This window comes from Buceros rhinoceros, unplaced genomic scaffold, assembly GCF_000710305.1.
Source record: "Buceros rhinoceros silvestris isolate BGI_N320 unplaced genomic scaffold, ASM71030v1 scaffold3027, whole genome shotgun sequence".
In the NCBI taxonomy this organism is placed as follows: Eukaryota; Metazoa; Chordata; class Aves; order Bucerotiformes; family Bucerotidae; genus Buceros; species Buceros rhinoceros.
In genome coordinates this window covers 346-18,584 of record NW_010420294.1, presented here as the reverse complement: position 1 = coordinate 18,584, position 18,239 = coordinate 346, and the positions used below count along the sequence as shown (strand labels likewise).

The 18,239-nt window shown below is 39.7% G+C and overlaps 1 protein-coding gene across 1 annotated transcript in view; it reads left to right on the top strand.

Moving 5' to 3' along the window:
* The window catches only part of NEK10 (NIMA-related kinase 10), a 95,179-nt gene extending 89,073 nt beyond the window's left edge, over positions 1-6,106 (top strand). Inside the window, exons 32-34 of the mRNA XM_010139251.1 lie at positions 2,890-2,998; positions 5,914-5,963; positions 6,047-6,106. Coding sequence (XP_010137553.1) covers positions 2,890-2,998; positions 5,914-5,963; positions 6,047-6,106 — 219 coding nt within the window. The remainder of the gene's footprint in view (positions 1-2,889; positions 2,999-5,913; positions 5,964-6,046) is intronic.
* Positions 6,107-18,239: the final 12,133 nt, after the last annotated feature.

Genomic DNA, 18,239 nt, shown 5'->3' with positions numbered 1-18,239 from the left:
AGGGAGTTTTAAATCGCGGTTAAGTAAACAAATGCAAAAGGAAAAAAATTACCTATCAGACAGTAATGGCGATGACACATGGCTGGCAGATCTAGGAGCAGAGCCTAGCCACGGTAGTAATCGCAGCAAGTCCATGTGCAGGCAGGAGCTGAGCTGAGCAACAGCGGTCGAGTCACAGGTGTCAGAAAACAGCAGCGGCAGCAGTGGCTGCTGTGAGGATCCAAGCAGTGAAAGAGCAGCAGCTCTGGGGCAGTCCCAGCAGCACGGGTCGCAGCAGCAGCAAGAGGCGGTGTGGAGCAGAGCAGTAGCGAGGATCGTGGCAGCAAAAGAGCAGCAGCCTCGGGTCACACTGGAGGTAGTATCATGGCAGGCAGCAAGCGGCAAGTGGCAGAGTCAATCAGCAGGTCCGAGCACCAGCAAGAAAGGGTAAAGAAAGAGAAAAGAGAGATGGCTCTGGGGCCGGCGAAGAGATGGTGGTCCCCATGCATGGGCAAAAAGGAGGAAAGAAAAGAGAGAAAGAGAGATGGCTACAGGGCAGGCAGAGAGAGAGAGGGAGACTTTTGTCTGCACGCCGTTCTTAGAGAAACAGTGAGCCCGCCAAAGCTCCACACCCAATGATATGTGCTGATGTAAATGGGAGGAATATGTCATGATTAGTGGTTTGAAATGTCTATCAAAACCAAACCAAACCGGTTTATCTTAAACCAGGACACTTCTTAGGTTTGCAATTTCTGCAGATTGGTTTCAAGTTTGTGTCTGATCATTAGAGCATTTTCTGTAAATCCAAAGGACCTGCTAACTGCTAATATATAAAACCAGACTTCATCTCATCAGAGCTCAAATAGAGAAGAGGAAGAAAAATGTAACTTTTTGTGGCAAAGGCTGAAAGAGGTTATTGTAAGCTTTTAATTCATGTAAGTTCTGAATTTCTTATTAGCTTCCCAATATTATTCATGTTTTGGAATATATTTCTACTCAAACTGTGAATTTTAAGAAAGCACAGTCCCAGAATGTTTTGAATATAACATACTTCGTTCTATTGTTGCTTAGTGTGTCAGCAATGGTTTAGTGTCAGAATTTAAAGATACTGCAGATTTGCAAGAATGGCATGACTGAAAACCATGAAAACCATGCCTACATGTTTTCCAGTGCCATCTGAGCACCCTCCAAAAGAGAAAGAAAGTTAATGTATTTCTAAATATTTCTAAATGTTCCTTCAAAATTGCCTAAGAAGACTGTAGTCAGTAGAAGATCTGAAAATGACATCCTCGGCACCTGTGTACAGTGGGAGACTCTGCAGCTATTTCTTTCTTTAACTGATGACAAAGCAGTTATTAGGTGTATTACTGTATCTAAAATTTTATGACAAAGATGATTTCTTATCACTCACATAATTCCCCTGTGTAATCTAATTTGATTGTCACCTGCTTGCACTGAATTGTGGAATCTTCTAAATCATTGTTTGCTACGGAATGGACTGACCCCAAATGCTAAATCCTTCCTGTACTTTTGTAGTAATTAATCTGAGATGCTTAAGCTCCATGGAAGGTGTCTACTTAGTGTCTACATTGGTAGTAACTCTGAAAGTTAGTTAAATCAAGCAGCGATTTACATTAAACTATTCCTGTATTTTGGCTATAAGACTTAATCTAAGGATATATTTGCTAATTGTGTATTGAGTTGATGGGTTTAGGAAAGGATGCCCGAGAACGGATGGTAAGAAAAAGGAAGTGTTTATTATGAAATTAACCTAATTTTCAAATCTCTAGAAATGAAAGAACCCATTTATTTATAAATTTATAAATGTTATCTATTGTAAAATTGTTACATTCAAAACTATTGGATTTAAACCTGAAGAAAAGGGAAGAAATACACTATTTACAAAGTAAATGGTAGTAGATTGACGATGTTTGAAATGCTGAATACAATTCTGTGTATTTCTGCCTTGAAGTAAATAGTTATAGAAACTATTAATAGAAAGCAGCAGCAAAAAGCATGGTTAGAAGGATGGAGAATTGATAAGCATCAGTGAATAAATGGTACATATTTTACCAAAATCACCATTATAAATACATTGGGTAACATGGATATCATTTGGAGGTAATAAGAAGAACCTAAACAGAGAACAGAATTAGGTCAAACTCTTCCAGCAAGTGTTGTTCTGAGGTTGTGCAATTTCTGCAAATAAAATTTTAAAATAATGGGGTTTTAACTATGCTGAATTAGAAGACCTAATTAGAATAACAGAAAAAATGATTCCTCCACTGATCAGTGGTGGGGTAAAGGTCTTCAGTAACAGGTATTTTTCTGTTTCTGTAATTTCTCATCTGCCCACAAAGACATTTTCATATCTGAATTGTTAGCAGTGACTGTTTTGAAGTGTAATGTCACTATCCTTGTTCACCTATTCAGCTAGCTTAACTGACTTTCAGGTTTCAGAAGTGCAGGGATCCCTCTCATGGGAATTAGACCATTTGAATATGGACTAACAACTTCACTTAAAGCCCCAGTTTTGAAAACCAGAGTCATCAGCTGTTTCTCTCTTCAGTTTGAGAGAATACGCTTCCGTGTTTATCGTCACACAAATACATAGTTTATAATTTATTCAGATAGTATAATGCACTGAGTTCTTCAGACTCAGCGCAGATTGACAGCCTGCAATGTTTAGTCAGTGTTTCTGGAGAGAAGAAGGTAGAATGTTCATAATTGTGTTCGCTACTTTTTCATGAATCTAAAAAGTACTGAAATCTCCTTTGGCTTCTGATTGCACTAGGAAACACAGGAAAGGGTAAACTGACTCACAGAAGTCTGAAATTTGGCGAACAGGAAGGATGAAGATTTCAGATGTCTTGCTTTTTTTTCTTTTTTTTTTTTTTTCCTCTTCCCCAGCTGCTGCAAGGTTCTCCTGAATTGATTGAACCCGGTTTCTTTACAGCAGATTGGTATGTGGAACTTCTCTCTTCGGGTGGAAATATGTTGCTTCCAGATGATAGAAAAGGTAAAAAAAGCAACAAAGCATCTATAGCAGCAAATAGACTTTTAATAAAGTGTATGGTATCAAAGCCGAATGAACTGCTGCTCTAAGATGTGCCTTCAAAGACAGTAAAGTTGTGCTGACTATACTGATTTTCATTGTCAGGGCTTTGTTTGATTGGTTGGTTTTATTTTGCTTAATTCCTGGTAAAATACACAGTTTACCCCTGATGGAATAGTCAGAATTTAGTTAGGAATTACAAAGAAATATCAAAGGTGGAAATAAGACATGGTTCATCCATGAAAATTGATAGAAATGTTTGTAACTGAAAATGTCCCACTTAGTATTTGCCTGTTCCTGCATGTGATTTTAAAAAAACTCTCTATTTAAATTGTATGTTGTTATTCTGTCACGTCTGAAACAGTTCCACTGGGATGATTTAATTACCTAGCTAGACTAAGCCCTGCAAACTTGAGGATGGAAATGCTATGTGCTTTTCCACATGTATATACTGTAAAGTATATACATATATATACACACACACAACTTCGCAAAGTGAATAGTGTCAAATACACTTCAGACTATTGATGGGTCACAAATCATGAACTCCGTCTTAAATCCAACTTACCATCACTGGCATCATCCAGGGTGGGGAACCACAATTCCTAGATCAGAGACTTGTTTCACCGTGTGCCTCTGTGCAGTGGATATAAGGAAAGTGAGCGGTGAGTATTTTGGTATTTGTGCCATTTCCATTGTTCTAAGTACAGGAAAAGCTATGTCACAGTCCATGGACTAGAGGACATAGTAACATTAAAAACCGTGGTGCCAGAAAGAAAGGTAAGAAACTTTGGTTTTGCTGGCCTTTGTGTTGAAACTAGCATATCAGTTCCACAGCTTATTGCAAAATGCAAAAATAATACCAGGTGTCAAGCGGGATAACTGAGAAGAAAATGAATCCCTAACAATCACTTTAAATATAAGCTTTATTTTGTCCCTAGAGACAACAGTACAATTTGTTCAGAAGCTCAGCATCTGTAATTTCTCAGTCTCTTAACCTGCAAAGAATACTTTTGTCCTAACAAATTGCTGCTGGCTACGTGCCCTTTCCGCTAAAAATTCTAAGTGGGGAAGAAAGGAAGTTGCATTGCTGTGTTCCGTTACATTGTGTTTAAAATGGCTTGGACAAGAGTACACTTCAGTAGATAAAAATCTGGCTGGAAGTCTGGGCCCGGAGAGTGGTGGTGAATGGAGTTCAATCCAGCTGGCGGCCGGTCACCAGTGGTGTTCCCCAGGGCTCAGTTTTGGGGCCTGTCCTCTTCAACATCTTTATCAATGATCTGGATGAGGGGATCAAGCACCCTCAGTCAGTTCGCAGATGACACCAAGTTAGGTGGGAGAGTTGATCTGCGTCAAGGTAGTAAGGCTCTACAGAGGGATCTGAAGAGGCAGGATTGAGGGGCCAAGGCAATAGTATGACATTCAACAAGACCAAGGGCCGGGTCCTGCACTTGGGTCACAACAACCTCCTGCAATGTTACAGGCTTGGGGAAGAGTGGCTGGAAACTGCCCAGTGGAAAAGGACCCAGGGGTGTTGGTCAACAGCCGAATGAATATGAGCCAAGAGTGTGTCCAGGAAGGCCAACGGCATCCTGGCTTGTATCAGAAATAGTGTGGCCGTCAGGACGAGGGAAGTGATTGTCCTCCTGTACCCAGCACTGGTGAGGCTGCACCCTGAATACTGTGTCCAGTTTTGGGCCCCTCTACTAAAAGAAGGACATTGTGCTGGAATGTGTCCAGAGAAGGGCAGCGAAGCTGGTGAAGGGTGTAGAGAGCATGTAGTCTGGGGAGTAGCTGAGGGCAATGGGGTTGTTCAGCCTGGAGAAAAGGCTAGAGTTGTAGAGAGTGATAAGGTCTCTCCTCAGCCTCCTTATCACTCTCTACAACTGCCTAACGAGGTTGTAGCGAGGTGGGGCTCGGTCTCTTCTCCCAAGTAACAAGCAATAGGATGCGAAGTTGCACCAGTGGGAGGTGGCAGGGACGGTTAGACTGGTTATTAGGAAAAAATTACTTACAGAAAGGGTTGTGAAGCATTCAAACAGGCGAGTGGTGGAGACCCCATCCCTGGAGGTATTTGTCTTATGAGGACCGGCTGCGGAAACTGGGGTTATTTAGCCTGGAGAAAAGGAGGCTGAGGGGAGACCTTATCGCTCTCTACAACTACCTGAAAGGACGTTGTAGAAAAGTGGGGCTTGGACTCTTCTTCCATGTGACAAGTGACAGGACAAGAGGAAATGGCCTTAACTTGCACCAGGGGAGATCTAGGTTAGATAGCAGGAAGAACTTCTTCACAGAGAGGGCTGTGAAGCATTGGAAGAGGCTGGCCCGGGGGGGGGGGGGGGCCCCCCCCCCTGAGCAGAGAGGGTTGTGAAGCATTGGAACAGGCTGCCCAGGGAGGTGGTGGAGTCCCCATCCCTGGAGGTGTTTAAAAGTTGTGTAGATGTGGTGCTGAGGGACATGGTTTAGGGATCCTGGCAGTGCAGGGTGAACGATTGGACTCGCTGATCTTAAAGGTCTCTTCCAGCCAGATGATTCTGCGATTCTATGTGGTGCTTAGAGACATGGTTTAATGGTGACTTTGCAGTATTGGGTTAACAGTTGGACTTAATGATCTTAAAGGTCTCTTCCAACCAGAATGATCTTATAAAATATTTTCCATCAGTTGGAGCTCTTTCATGATAGGATTATGCCTCAAATGTTCACATCATGCCATAATATGCCTCCAATCTTTGCAAGGGGTCATCGTGGTCAGTGGAATAAGCTGCTGATAATCAAACATCTCTGTTGTCTTTATATTTATAGTGAAGTTGTGAAGAAACTGATGAGGGAGCATAAACCCCAAATTCAGAAGTATAACATTGTTTGCCTTTCACTTTAAGGTATTGGCACTTCTGACATAGCAGAAGGGATGACATATGAGCAGTTGCAGGTAAGCTATAAATATACCTATAGTATTAATTTATTACTTTCATTAAAAGTAATTTATTGAAATTAATTTATTTTACGTTGTAGACTCTAATTGAAGAGGTTCTAGAAGAAAGTGGTTATTACAATTTCTTTTCAAACAGGTGAGTCTGATTTAAAAAGAAAAAGTTAGTTGTGTTAGATATCTGCTTGTTTACATGATTGATTACAGTTTCACTTTACACTTAGTGCAGTACCTGGTTTATTATAATGCATGGATGCATGGACAGGAAGGAATGTATGTGGGACGTTATTAGCTAATCTAAGAAGGTATTTTGTGCCTCATCTGTTTTCTTCACTCATATGGTGGAGTGGTACAGATTTGGCAGCAATTTCCTCAATTTTTTTCCATGTAAAGGCACAGCTGAACAAAAGTTTCATTTAAATAAAAGTATGTTCTATTATAAAACTATACCATTACAGTGTTGAAAGGATGAAGCTAACGTATTTAGGAAAATATTTAAGTACAGGATAGAAGCAGAATAAGTGGTTGCGAGCACAGAATTGCAGGGGATGAAGAAAAAAAAAAAGAATGTTCTTTGAATCTAGTCAAATGCCTTGTCCTGGAGAGAGCATATCCTTCCTGCAGAAAACCTCTGAGAAACACAAGAAAGAAAATATATGAAGAATATTGTTGTAGTCTGCAACATAAGCTTAGCGTTTCTCATTCTTTTTACCTGCTAGCCTGTTAATTTATCGTCTCAGATCCTCTTTAGTGCAAACCAAAGTTCGCTGTTTCCGTTAAGTAAGTCTGTTCCTTGTCTTTGCAGTGATCAATATTTTAAAGCCTGGGAGTCTGCAGTTAGGTTTTCTAAAACAAGTGAACAAACATACACCCACCCCACAGCCCCTAATACAGATATTAAGAGGTTTTAAGAATTTATAGTTCTCGGTGCCTCCGTGGTGGTTTTCAGTTATTTATTATCTCTCCAAACTTTTTGGTATGGATTGACTCTAGTTTTAAAAGTTTCAAATGTTAATCTGAGTATTTTTATAGGCTATTCATCAAATTGGAATTGGAATTCCAATTTACAAGTGTCTTGCAGCTGCCAGCTGTAAGTATTGAAAAATCATGATTCAGCATGATTCCCAAAATAAAACAATAATGCACTCTTTAAGCCTTCAGGGTATACTTGAATCATGTTTACAAATCACTTTTGCAGCCATGGGGTCTAACAAATTTGTTTGTAAGTGTTTTTAAGTATTTTACATTTTTGTCTTAATCACAGGCTCCTAAGATTTGGCGATAAAATATTACACTGTAGAAAAAAAGTCACACAATGTATGAAAAAAAGGAAAAAGAAAAAGGCTTTTATTTTTAACATCAAGATCTAACAAGTCTTATTATAAATGTATAAATGTGTTGTATTTGTATAGGCATTTATCTCACAATCAGACTGGAAAAAAACATCTTTCTGCTATTAACTGTGATGAAGCAGGTATGTGCTGAACATGGACTTGAGTATTTTGAACAAACTACTATAAAAACAAGATATCTGTTAATGGAAACCATAGATTCACAGAATACCTCAAGCTGAAGAGACTCATAAGGATCATTGAGTCCAACTCTCTGCTCCTTACAGGACTACCTAAAACTAAACCATATGGCTAACAGCGTTGTCCAGACAACCCTTGAACTCTGACAGGCTTGGTGGCGTGACTGCCTCCTTGGGCAGTCTGTAAGGTACAGACCACCCTCTCAAATGAAGAACCTTTTCCTAGTGACCAATCTGAACCTCTCCTGATGCAGCTTCGTTCCGTTTCTTATTGCTGTTAAGTGTAATTCCTAGTGTCCTATTGCTATAAATGTAATTGCTGAAATGTAAAGGATGCTTAAAAATTGCAGGCAAATGTGCTAGTCCTTTCAACATGTAACATACAAATGGCACAGAAATGCGCGAGACTAACAGCAGTAAAATAATTAACATTCAGTTTTTCCTGACTCAGGAGTACTTTTTTTTTTTTTTTTAATGCACTGGAATTCCCTAGAAAATAGTTGTTCTGTAGAATTTTAAGTTATTTTTCTACAGTTTTGGTAATTTTAGAGGAGAATATTCGGCATAGCTACACAGGATGGCTGTGTTTTGCTCCATGCTCTATTTATCCTGCAGAAGGAAACAGAGGGAAAAGAGCAAGCAGTACTTTTCCATGCATACATAAAGTCTGGAGAAGGCAAGTGGATGCTCAACATCCTTCACCCTGGTGGATGTGCTATGTATTTGATTTTCCCAGGAGCATTGTGTTTCCTCTGAGTCATGCAACTTCTTCAGCAGTGCTGATAATATGTTACCCACAGTCAGTGCTGATTTGTGCTTTTTCATGGGGCTTGTAGCAAAGACAAAATTGATTTTGGAGTGAGTGAAAAGAACGGAGTGAAATCTCCTTATAGGTATGAATCTCCTCAGAAGTTTAGAAGCATGTTGTTCAGGGTTTTAGTTTGGTTTTTTCCTTGCTTAGAGTTGTTCATATGTTCACGTAACAGCTATTGTTGTAGACTCTGATGCACTCCACTACGTGCATGTCACTCTAGCATGTCCTGGCTTTAGCTGGCAGATACAAATAGCTGTACTGCAACTCAGTTGTTGGTCTGTCACCAGCAACGTGATTTCTTACTATACTTTTGAATCCTGTTACCTGCTGTGATGTGTAATTATGTTTGGTTCCCCTGTCACTATTGCATGTTTTCCAGACAAGGTTCTACTCCCAAGTAACTTGATATTTTCCCTTCTCTTACTGAAGATTGACAGACCATGCTTTGGCCTTGGCTGTCCAAAACATGTCTCTATTTCCAGAGAACTTGTCGTGTTTTCTAAAGTATGCTTTGTTCAATGCCATTCGGAGCTTTCATAACTTCAGCAATTTTTTTTTTTTTTTTTTTTGCTCCTCGTACTCTCTCCAAATAGCCGATCAGTCCAGTCTTGATGATAGCTGTCCAGTATTGAACATTTCATTGGCTAACAGACATGCATCATTAGGTTTCAGAGCAAACTCTCCAGACAGCTTAAGCAAGCTAGAAGGACGAGTCGCTCTCCTAAGCTGCACTGCAAGTCATTTATCAGTGTCCACCATTATCTGGTTTTATTCCACCACATAGAATTTGGTTTGCAGCCCTTAAAGCCACATCCTATCAGCTGTTCTTGCCTAAAACTGTTCTGAGCTTTGCTCCACTTCCTCTCTCTTACACACAGTGAAACATTTCAGAAGCAACTGCAACTTTTCCAGCAGAAACTCAGTATTTCCTGTGGCTTTTGTGGGATTTCCTTCTTAGAAAAGCGTTCACAGAAAAGCTTTAGAAAAAAGTACTAGGAGTAATGAATATCTGTAGCTTGTTTGCTTTAGCAACACACAGGGCAATACACCTATTTTGTAACTTTCTTAGCTTATTTTAAAAGCTTTCAGTTTAGATTGAGTTTTTTAGTTGCTAGAGGTGGGAAGTTGTAATGGTGCAGCATGTGTGGGTCTTTCACTGTGGAAACAGAGTGATAGTGTTTCTAGCAGGAAACAAATTGCCTTCCCTTCAGCCCATAGTAAGTTTCTCACTATTCTAATAGAAATGTGAAGAAAAAGAACTCCCAAAGGCTCAAATGTCCTTATAAGGCTGTACACCACAAACCTGGTTTGTGAAGGTGCAAATTTTTAAAGATGTTTCTTCATTTGGGGGCCAAATTTCTTTATGATTTTTGAGTTACATATGTTGTAAGGCTACAAGGTGAATCCGTTTTGGAACACAGAATTCCCCAGCTGCTGTGCAATGACATTGGACATACATGCTGTTGCTAAGAGCGCTATTAAATGCAGAATAAACAGCTAGATACCATATAATGCAATCTCCTACCTAATTGTGGAGCACGCTTTAAAGAGAAAACATGCTGAAAATATTTTTTATTTAGTTTTCTGGTTTGGGGGGATTTGTGTGCATTGTTTTTCTTTCCTATTGCTGTGGCCCCTTGCTTTGCCCCCTGAAATTCCAGGAATATATGATGGGAAACCCAACATAAGTGAGGTGATGACATGAAAATTGTAGGACAAATAAGCTGTTTAAAGGGTTAAAAATGATGCAAGCTACTTGACTGGGTGATGAGAAACATGAATTCTTTAGAAACTGAGAGAGCTTCATAAGAAAAATGTCATGCTTTTTTTTTTCCATCTTCATTATAATAGTAATTACTATCTCAATACCAGTTATTTCAAGGGGATTAATGACCAGCTGAGGATAATGACCCTCAGCTTTGTCTCCAACAATCAGCTTGTGCCCATTTATCACTAATCTCCTGAAATTACTCAGCACTCCAATTGTATTACTTATACAGAAATTTGGTAAACATGCATAAAAAAAACACCTGTAATGTTTCAAAATTATTCTATTCACATCCATTGTGCTGCACTTCCTTTTTTCACCTGATTTAATATTATTCTGCACAAGAGGCAAGGTTCTTGTTTATGAGCCTGTTTACGAACAGGACAATGAATACTGGTTTCAAACTTCCATCACAGTTCTTTATATTGAAGTAGACATGTAATATCCAAATTGATGCAGACATCTATTTTTAATAAATTGCCTTAAGAGACTTAATACAAGCAGAAACTCAGCTGTATGAAAAAAAGTTTGTTATAAATAAACAGAAATAGCAATGGTCAGAGACAGGAGTTGTGTTCAGCTGAGTGCTGTAGCTCTGTCATGGTTTAACCACAGCTGGCAGCTCAGCACCACACAGCTGCTTGCTCACTCCCCTGCAGTGGGATAAGGGAGAGGATCAGAAGGGTGAAAGTGAGAGATCTCGTGGCTTGAGATAACGACAGTTTAACAAGTAAGGCAAAAGCTGCACATGCAAGCAAAGTGAAACAAGGAATTCATTCACCTCTTCCCATGGGCAGGCAGGTGTTCAGCCACCTCCAGGACAGCAGAGCTCCGTCATACGTAACAGTGTCTTGGGAAGACAAAGACCATCACTCCGAACATATCCACCATGCCACCCTTCATTCTTCTTTCCCCACCTTTATATGCTGATCATGATGTCATATGTTATGGAATATCCCTTTGGTCACTGGGGTCAGCTGTCCCAGCTGTGTCCCCTCCCAACTTCTCGTGCACCCCCAGCCTGCTCGCTGGTGGGGTGGGGTGAGAAGCAGAAAAGGCCTTGGCTCTGTGCAAGCACTGCTCTGCAGTAACCAAAACATCCCTGTGTTACCAACCCTGCTGCCAGCACAGATCCAAAACACAGCCCCAAACGAGCTACTATGAAGAAAATTAACTCTACCTCAGCCAAAACCAGTACAAACTCATAGGACCAGAGTTCTGTTTATGAGAGAAATGTTGATTCAACATTTGTTTTGTGGGGGCAAAAATGGTTGCAATGCAAGTGAGAATAGAAGGAAACAGTCTTCATACTGTATTTATGCTGTCATATAATTTTTGTAACTTTGTTCAGTGCAATCTTTTCCATTGTTACTGAAGTTTTAGAACTGGAGAAGCAACCATTTGTATAGTTAAAGCTATTTCATCAAGAGGGAAACTGTCAAGTCTGGCTCTAATGATAGCTATACATTTTTAACTACTCAAAGAATAGCTCAAGGTGTTATTCACAGAAGGATAATATAGCTCAGAAAGTACAGCAAATTCTGAGCTTTGTCTGTTTGAGGCACACCTCATTTGCGTTGGGTCTATGGTCCATTTGAAAATAGAAATGCCTTAGCAGAGCTTTTTCTGTCTACAGATTCTTACGAAGTTATTTATGTATTCTTCAACATTAATGCACCTCTTTAATTGTATTACATGACTGATGGATTCAAATTTGTATTTAGCTTAGTTAATGTTTTTTAATGTTTTAGGACATACCAAACTAGACAGTGTATGAAAGTACACAGCTGCAAAGCTCCTGTAATCTAAAGTGGACTTCGTGATTTCGTGGTTTAACACACTTTGCTACCTTTTATTCCATTCTGGCACCACTGCCTGCTAATGTTGCTCGGCGTTTTCTGTTAATTGTTTTCTTCTTCTAAATGGTTGTTCATGTTGATTCTTACTACTTACGTCTTACATGTACAAAAAAGGATTGTTTTGGCCAGCAATGTTTATTAGTGCCATACCATTATTCCGTTGATTTGTACTTCTCCCCAAGGAGCTGAAACAGTCATCTAAAGCTCAGCAGTACTTTTTTTTTTTTCTTTTCCTTCTTAACATCTGTGGCTGCAAGAGTCTTTGATCTATCCACTTGCAGTTCTGACGGCTCTCAGCCCTGGGTCTTTGTGGCACTGTGAGTATGCTGCCCTATTCCCACAGACCAGCATTCGCTACATCTTTTGGGTTAGCTGTCCTTCCACTTTGAGGCAGTATTGGCCTACCTTTCCTAAGTCTCAGATTCTACAGAAATGTGAAAAAAGAGAGGCAACATGAAAACATGGGGTTGCAATTAATCCTAGCTTCAATTTCATCCGACACCAACTTCTAGGATAAGGGAGTGACTAATCCTTGTCACATGGATGAATATAGAGTGTTCCAATGACATTGAAACATTTGGCCAAGAGATGGGTTAAAAGTCACTTGCTGGATAGAGTTCACCACCGCACATGGTGATAGTCACGCTGCACCTTTTCGTGCTTGCTAGGGACATAATTTTTACAAAGTTTTTACAGCTGCACCAATATTGGCGGTACTCAGAAGATACGTGTCTTCTGGTTAATGGTGCACCAGAGCTCTACAGAAATAATGACTTAGAAACTAGGGAAAATGCATGCCTTGGATCCTAGGGCATTAGCAGCTGTGCACGTCAAAATCAGATGGCCAGGTGTGAAAAACTTACTGCTAACTGAGCTTTTAGAGAATTGCAGGAATATTTGGTCAATTCAGGGTTGGTCATGATACAGAAAAAAGGATTTGTGTTTTTCTGATATCAGAATGCTATTACAAACACTTTCCCACTTTGGCTAGTAAATCAGGGGTTTTTTGTTTTAGGCATTTTCCCTGTGAATCAGAACAGTTAAGACCTTAGCGGAAACTGTTCATTGCTCTAGCAGTTAGTCATGGCTACTAAAATTTGGCTGGTGTCAGGGCTGTTAGGTATAAAAGACTTGGATGTAGAACCTGTCTGTAATTCACGACATTGCACGGTGAGAGAAGTGATCCAGGGATCCGTATTGTGCAAGTACCACAATAATCTCATCATGTAGTAGGGCCGTAATTGATGCAGAACCTCTCCCTTCACTCGGCTAAAGTTTTTCTTCAGCAGTGAGGTATGTGGAAAGGTGCATTTCACTTCTTGTTCGAAAAAAGGAAGGAGCATCTGGTCTGAATTTTGGCTGACTGGTAGGTGCGGAGTCATTGGTACAGTTCAGTAGTGAATACACAAAATTAAAGTCTCCTGGCAGTGGAAATGCCTGAAGTCCACACTGTCTGTAGAAAAAAATGCATGTTTATGAAGTTGTCTGTCAGCATTTGGATTGTGAGAATGACTGTTTTCATCACTAGGCAGATGGCTCTGATCCCTTGCAGAGATCACATGCCCTGAGCTCTCAGACATTCTTATATGAGCTTCCCATCTTTCAGTAGAAGCATCTGTCATCACAGACTTGTTTGGCTGAGATAAGATGGGTTTGCTCTTGCAGTTCTGAAGCAGGTCTTTCTGCTGGTTTGAGGAATACCTTTACTTTGAGACTGACTTCTGTAAAGCCTTTAATACAGTACCTACAACAATTCTTACCTCTAAATTGAAGAGGTATGTGTTTGATGGATAGACTGTTAGAGGGTTAAGAAATTGTGTGGGTGGACACATCTAAAGAGTTATAACCAATGGCTCAATGTCCAAGTGGAAAGCAGTAACGAGTGATGTCCATCATGGGTCTGTACTGGGACCAATACTATTTAATATCTTCATCAGTGACAGAGACAATGGGATTGAGTGTACTCTCTCAGCAAGTTTGAAGATGCCACCAAGCGGAGTGATGCAGTTGATTCTCTTGAGGGAAGGGATGCCATCCAGAGAGATGTTGATAGGCTTGAGATCTTGCCGATATGAACATCATGAAGTTTAGCAAGGCCAAGTGTAAGGTCCTTGGTCAGGGCAATCCCTAGTATCAATACAGACTGAGAGATGAAGGGATTGAGAGCACCCTGTTGGAGAAGGGACTAGGTAATACTGGTGGATGAAAAATTGGACATGAGCCATCAATGTTCAGGCCAGCGCTTGAGTCCAGAAAGCCAACTGTATCCTGGGCTGCATCAGAAGATGCTTGGCCAGTAGGTCAGGGAAGGTGATCCTCCCCTTCGACTCTGCTCTCAAGAGACCTCACCTGGAGTACTGCATGCAGCTCCGGGGTCCCAGAAACTACAAGAAAGACTGTTAGAGTGGGTCCAGAGAAGGGGCACAAAAATGATCAGGGAGCTGGAACACCTCTGCTATGTGGACATGCTGAGAGAGTTGGGATTGTTCAGTGTGGAGAAGAGAATGCTCCAGGGAGACTTACTGCAGCCTTTCAATAATTAAAGGGGGCTTGTAAGAAAGATGGAGAGATTTTTTTTTTGGTTGGTTTTTTGCCAGGGCCTGTAGTGATAGCACAAGAGGCAATGTTTTTAACTTAAAGGTGGTAGATTTAGATTAGGGTTAGATAGGACATGCAGAAGAGTTTTTTTACGATGAGGTTGGTGAGACACAGGTTGCCTAGTCAAGTAGTGGATGCCCCTTCATTGGAGGTATTCAAGGTCAGGTTAGATGGGGTTTTGAGCAACGTGATCTAGTGAAAAGTGTCCCTGCCCATGACAGAGAGGTTGGACCAGGTGATCTTTAAAGTTCCTTTCCAACCCAAACCGTTCTATGATTCTATTTTTTTGCAGAGGTACAGTGCCCCATTAAGGATTATGTTATCCCCACAGGGGGCTGAATGAGAGTTTGCTGTCAGCCTGCAGTCTATGTGGGGTTTTTTCTCTTATATGCATTTGACTTTACTATCTTTCAGCTTATGGATTTCTGCCTACATGTGTTGAAATGTGTATGCAAAACTATAAAATATTTTTCATGCTTTTCCTTTCGTTATTACTGGAACACTTCCATATCTTTCAGTACTTTAGTAATCAAACTCTGCTTCCTGGGGGCCCACGTGTATAGAGGGATGTTTTAAAGGGCTTTAGATATCTGGGTTATACATACTGTATACAAGTAGTCAGGGAAAATTTCAGAATTACTCTTGCAGTGGAGCCTGGTGGAGTTTTGAGATGAAGAAGAAACACCTATTTTACCTTCTCACTGCATTGCTTATAAGAAATCTTTACATCATATTTTCCTAGAATAACAATGTAAGAAAACTTGATGATGAGGCAATTTTCACCTATATAAATCTGACAGAAGCAGCTCCATCACTTTCTGTGCTAATTTTCTATGTATCAGGATAAAGAGGAATTAGAAAAGGAGAAACAAGTGATGTTAAAGGCTTTCTTTCAAATAATTCTCCATAGTGCTGAGGTCTCTGGAGATGTTACATCAGCAACATAAGTTAAAGCTGTCCCACAAATACATTATGTTGTGTTCAGGCATCGTTGATTAGCTGTGGGAGACCTTTGCACCATGCTGCTCTAATTCTGTATATGTGTGCTGTGCAAACTAGTCAATAAATTTTGAGTCAGAGGATCGTTAGGTGAACTAATTCCCTGCGTGTAGCATAAATGGTGGAATTTCACCTAGAGATTTCTGCATCAAACTCTGTTGTAAACCCTGAACTTCAACATTTCATCTGATAGACTTCTGAGGTTCCTTGGCTCCTATATCATGCTTGTCCATGAGGTTTCTACTGATAGCACAAAGATTGATCCTCTGCCTGGTGACTGTGAATAGTGGGGAATTCTTACTTCCAATACATGCCTATGACTGACTCTTCGCCCCCCTAGCTACCTCTACTATCCGAGGAGAACAAAGAACTATCCATCAAAAGAAGAGAACTTGTAATTCTGAACAAAGTTGTTCCTAATGAAGTCAACCTCCCTGTACTTCAGCTGAGGATATCTGATTACCAAAGGGGCAAGCTTTGCTCATTAAATAGCATCCAGATGGAATGCCAGCGTGGGACAGCTTCAAGAGACCTCACGTATATATTTTAGGATGATACTGTTAACTTTAGCTTTGTTTATAGCATAAGCACTTTACAAGGAACATTGGGGAAAATGCTTCCAGGTTTATACATTAAGAGGAAAACGCAATTCCCAGCAGAACATATCGTCTATTTTTATAGGATTTTTTCAAAGCATAAGTTTTCTGGAATAAGTTTTTTTCATAGTCAAGTTTTCTGGACTGATAGTTAAAAGCCTGCGACATTATTTATACCTACATGTGTCTTCTATAGGAAGAAAAAAAGCTTTGTAATATGACCAGACAGAAGATTTCACTGCACTAGAATTGGAAACAGATTAAACACCATCAGTATGATTTTAATATTTCGAAGGAATTTCTCTACTTATATATGGATAGAAGGAAATTCTAATGCTGATACAACATGTAAATAGGCATCATTTGCAAACGGCATAGCTTCTGAAATGAGTGTTTTAAAACCAGCTGGTTTTGTTGCTGTTTCAAAATGTCTGTATTTTGTATATGTATCTAGGCAGACATTGTATAGATCTGTGAATATAAAATGTGTGATGTACCTTTATATGCGTTTCATATACACATGAATTTACCCTTTAACAGACTAAGAAAACTAAATATCTGCTTTGCTGCTAATCAAAGTCGTAGCCCTTAAAAGCACTTTCAAATTTTCAATATTTATTCACGCTGTATTAAATGTAGATAAAGTCTCACTGCAGTAGCAGAGAAGCTATTTTTTGTCTACAGTTAAGTAAGGAATACTTATGAAGTACAAAGGCTTTTCTCTGCACTTGATACCATGTCAGTCATAACTGTTGAAAGTAATCAGAATGCACTTTGCAATACAGCTCTACTATCTCTGTTGAAAAATATTAACTTTATGGTCATCACATGATTACTCGTAAGTATTTTGATACTGATGTATGTTGTGTGCTCTTGGTAGGCTGGCAAATGTTTGTTTGGTTTTTTTTCAGTGATGTGTTTGTAACTGTAAATAGCTAACTCTCATTCATTTCCTAACAATTCAAGTGTATTATTTCACCTATAATGTGACTTCAACATCCTGATAGGATCAGGATAGGATAGGATATGATAGGATAGGATCCTGAATTGTGAAGCAGTGAAAAAAGGCCCAATGAGCAGTGTAAAAAATAATAATAATTTAAAAACTTTTCTCTTTTCCTATATATATAATATAGGAAGTCATCAGATGCTATCTTTGCCTCTATACAATGGTACAGCAGTGATAGCAAAAGTCTCTTAAGGGTCAAGAGATGTGATTCTCGAGGTGCCACCACTGGGTACCTACAGTTTCCATCATGAAGCACCACAGATGATGCAATAGTTCCTGCAATGTTACCGCTGAAAATCAATTCCTGTTCTAGTTCAGTGTTAGCTTTGCATTGCTAGAATGGTGAAACGCAAGGCAGTATGGTTAAATCTGATGGACTAATGAGTACAACCCTGCTACACATGGCTGCCGATGGAGCTGATACACTGACTTTTTATCCAAAAAGTATTCGATTAAAGTCAGCGTTGATATGTTTGTCCTACTCAACTTGTATATGTATTCTCATATTCATTTTCCATTAAAATAGTGTAAAACCAATCTACACTTAAAGTAACCTGTGTTAGTATCTGTGTGCAGAAATGGCTTATAATTTTAAATTGTCAGAGTGCCTAAGAAGTAGTTTAGAGAAAGTGCCTAAGAAAAACTTATTTCAAGTGTGTTTAGAAGTGTCATTGTTTATGTTTTGTCTGGATTTGTGTGACAGGGTAGTATTCATTCATACCTGATGGCACTATTTTTGTTGCATATCATTAATTACTCTTATTGTATTTCTCTTAATGTATTTTTAGTGCTGTTAACTTTGAATCAAATTTTGTGCTTGTTCTTGTGACTGTGAAAAGTGGAATACGAGCTGGTGGCCAGCAGAGGAGAGCAGACTTCTCTCCAGTAGCTAGAAGACAAGAGGTGGTTTGGTGGCATTTACAGCTGCAATCACCAAGGCAGATCAAAGCAGATCAGTGGTCATTTCGGTTTTTTTCCTAGTGTTCTTCGTTTTTTTTTTCCTCCCTGGTTGCAACTGAACTGACATGCTGAGTGTTGTGGGAACTAACTGACGCATTTTATATGTAGGGCAATTAACTGCCACAGAAGATTCATTATCTAA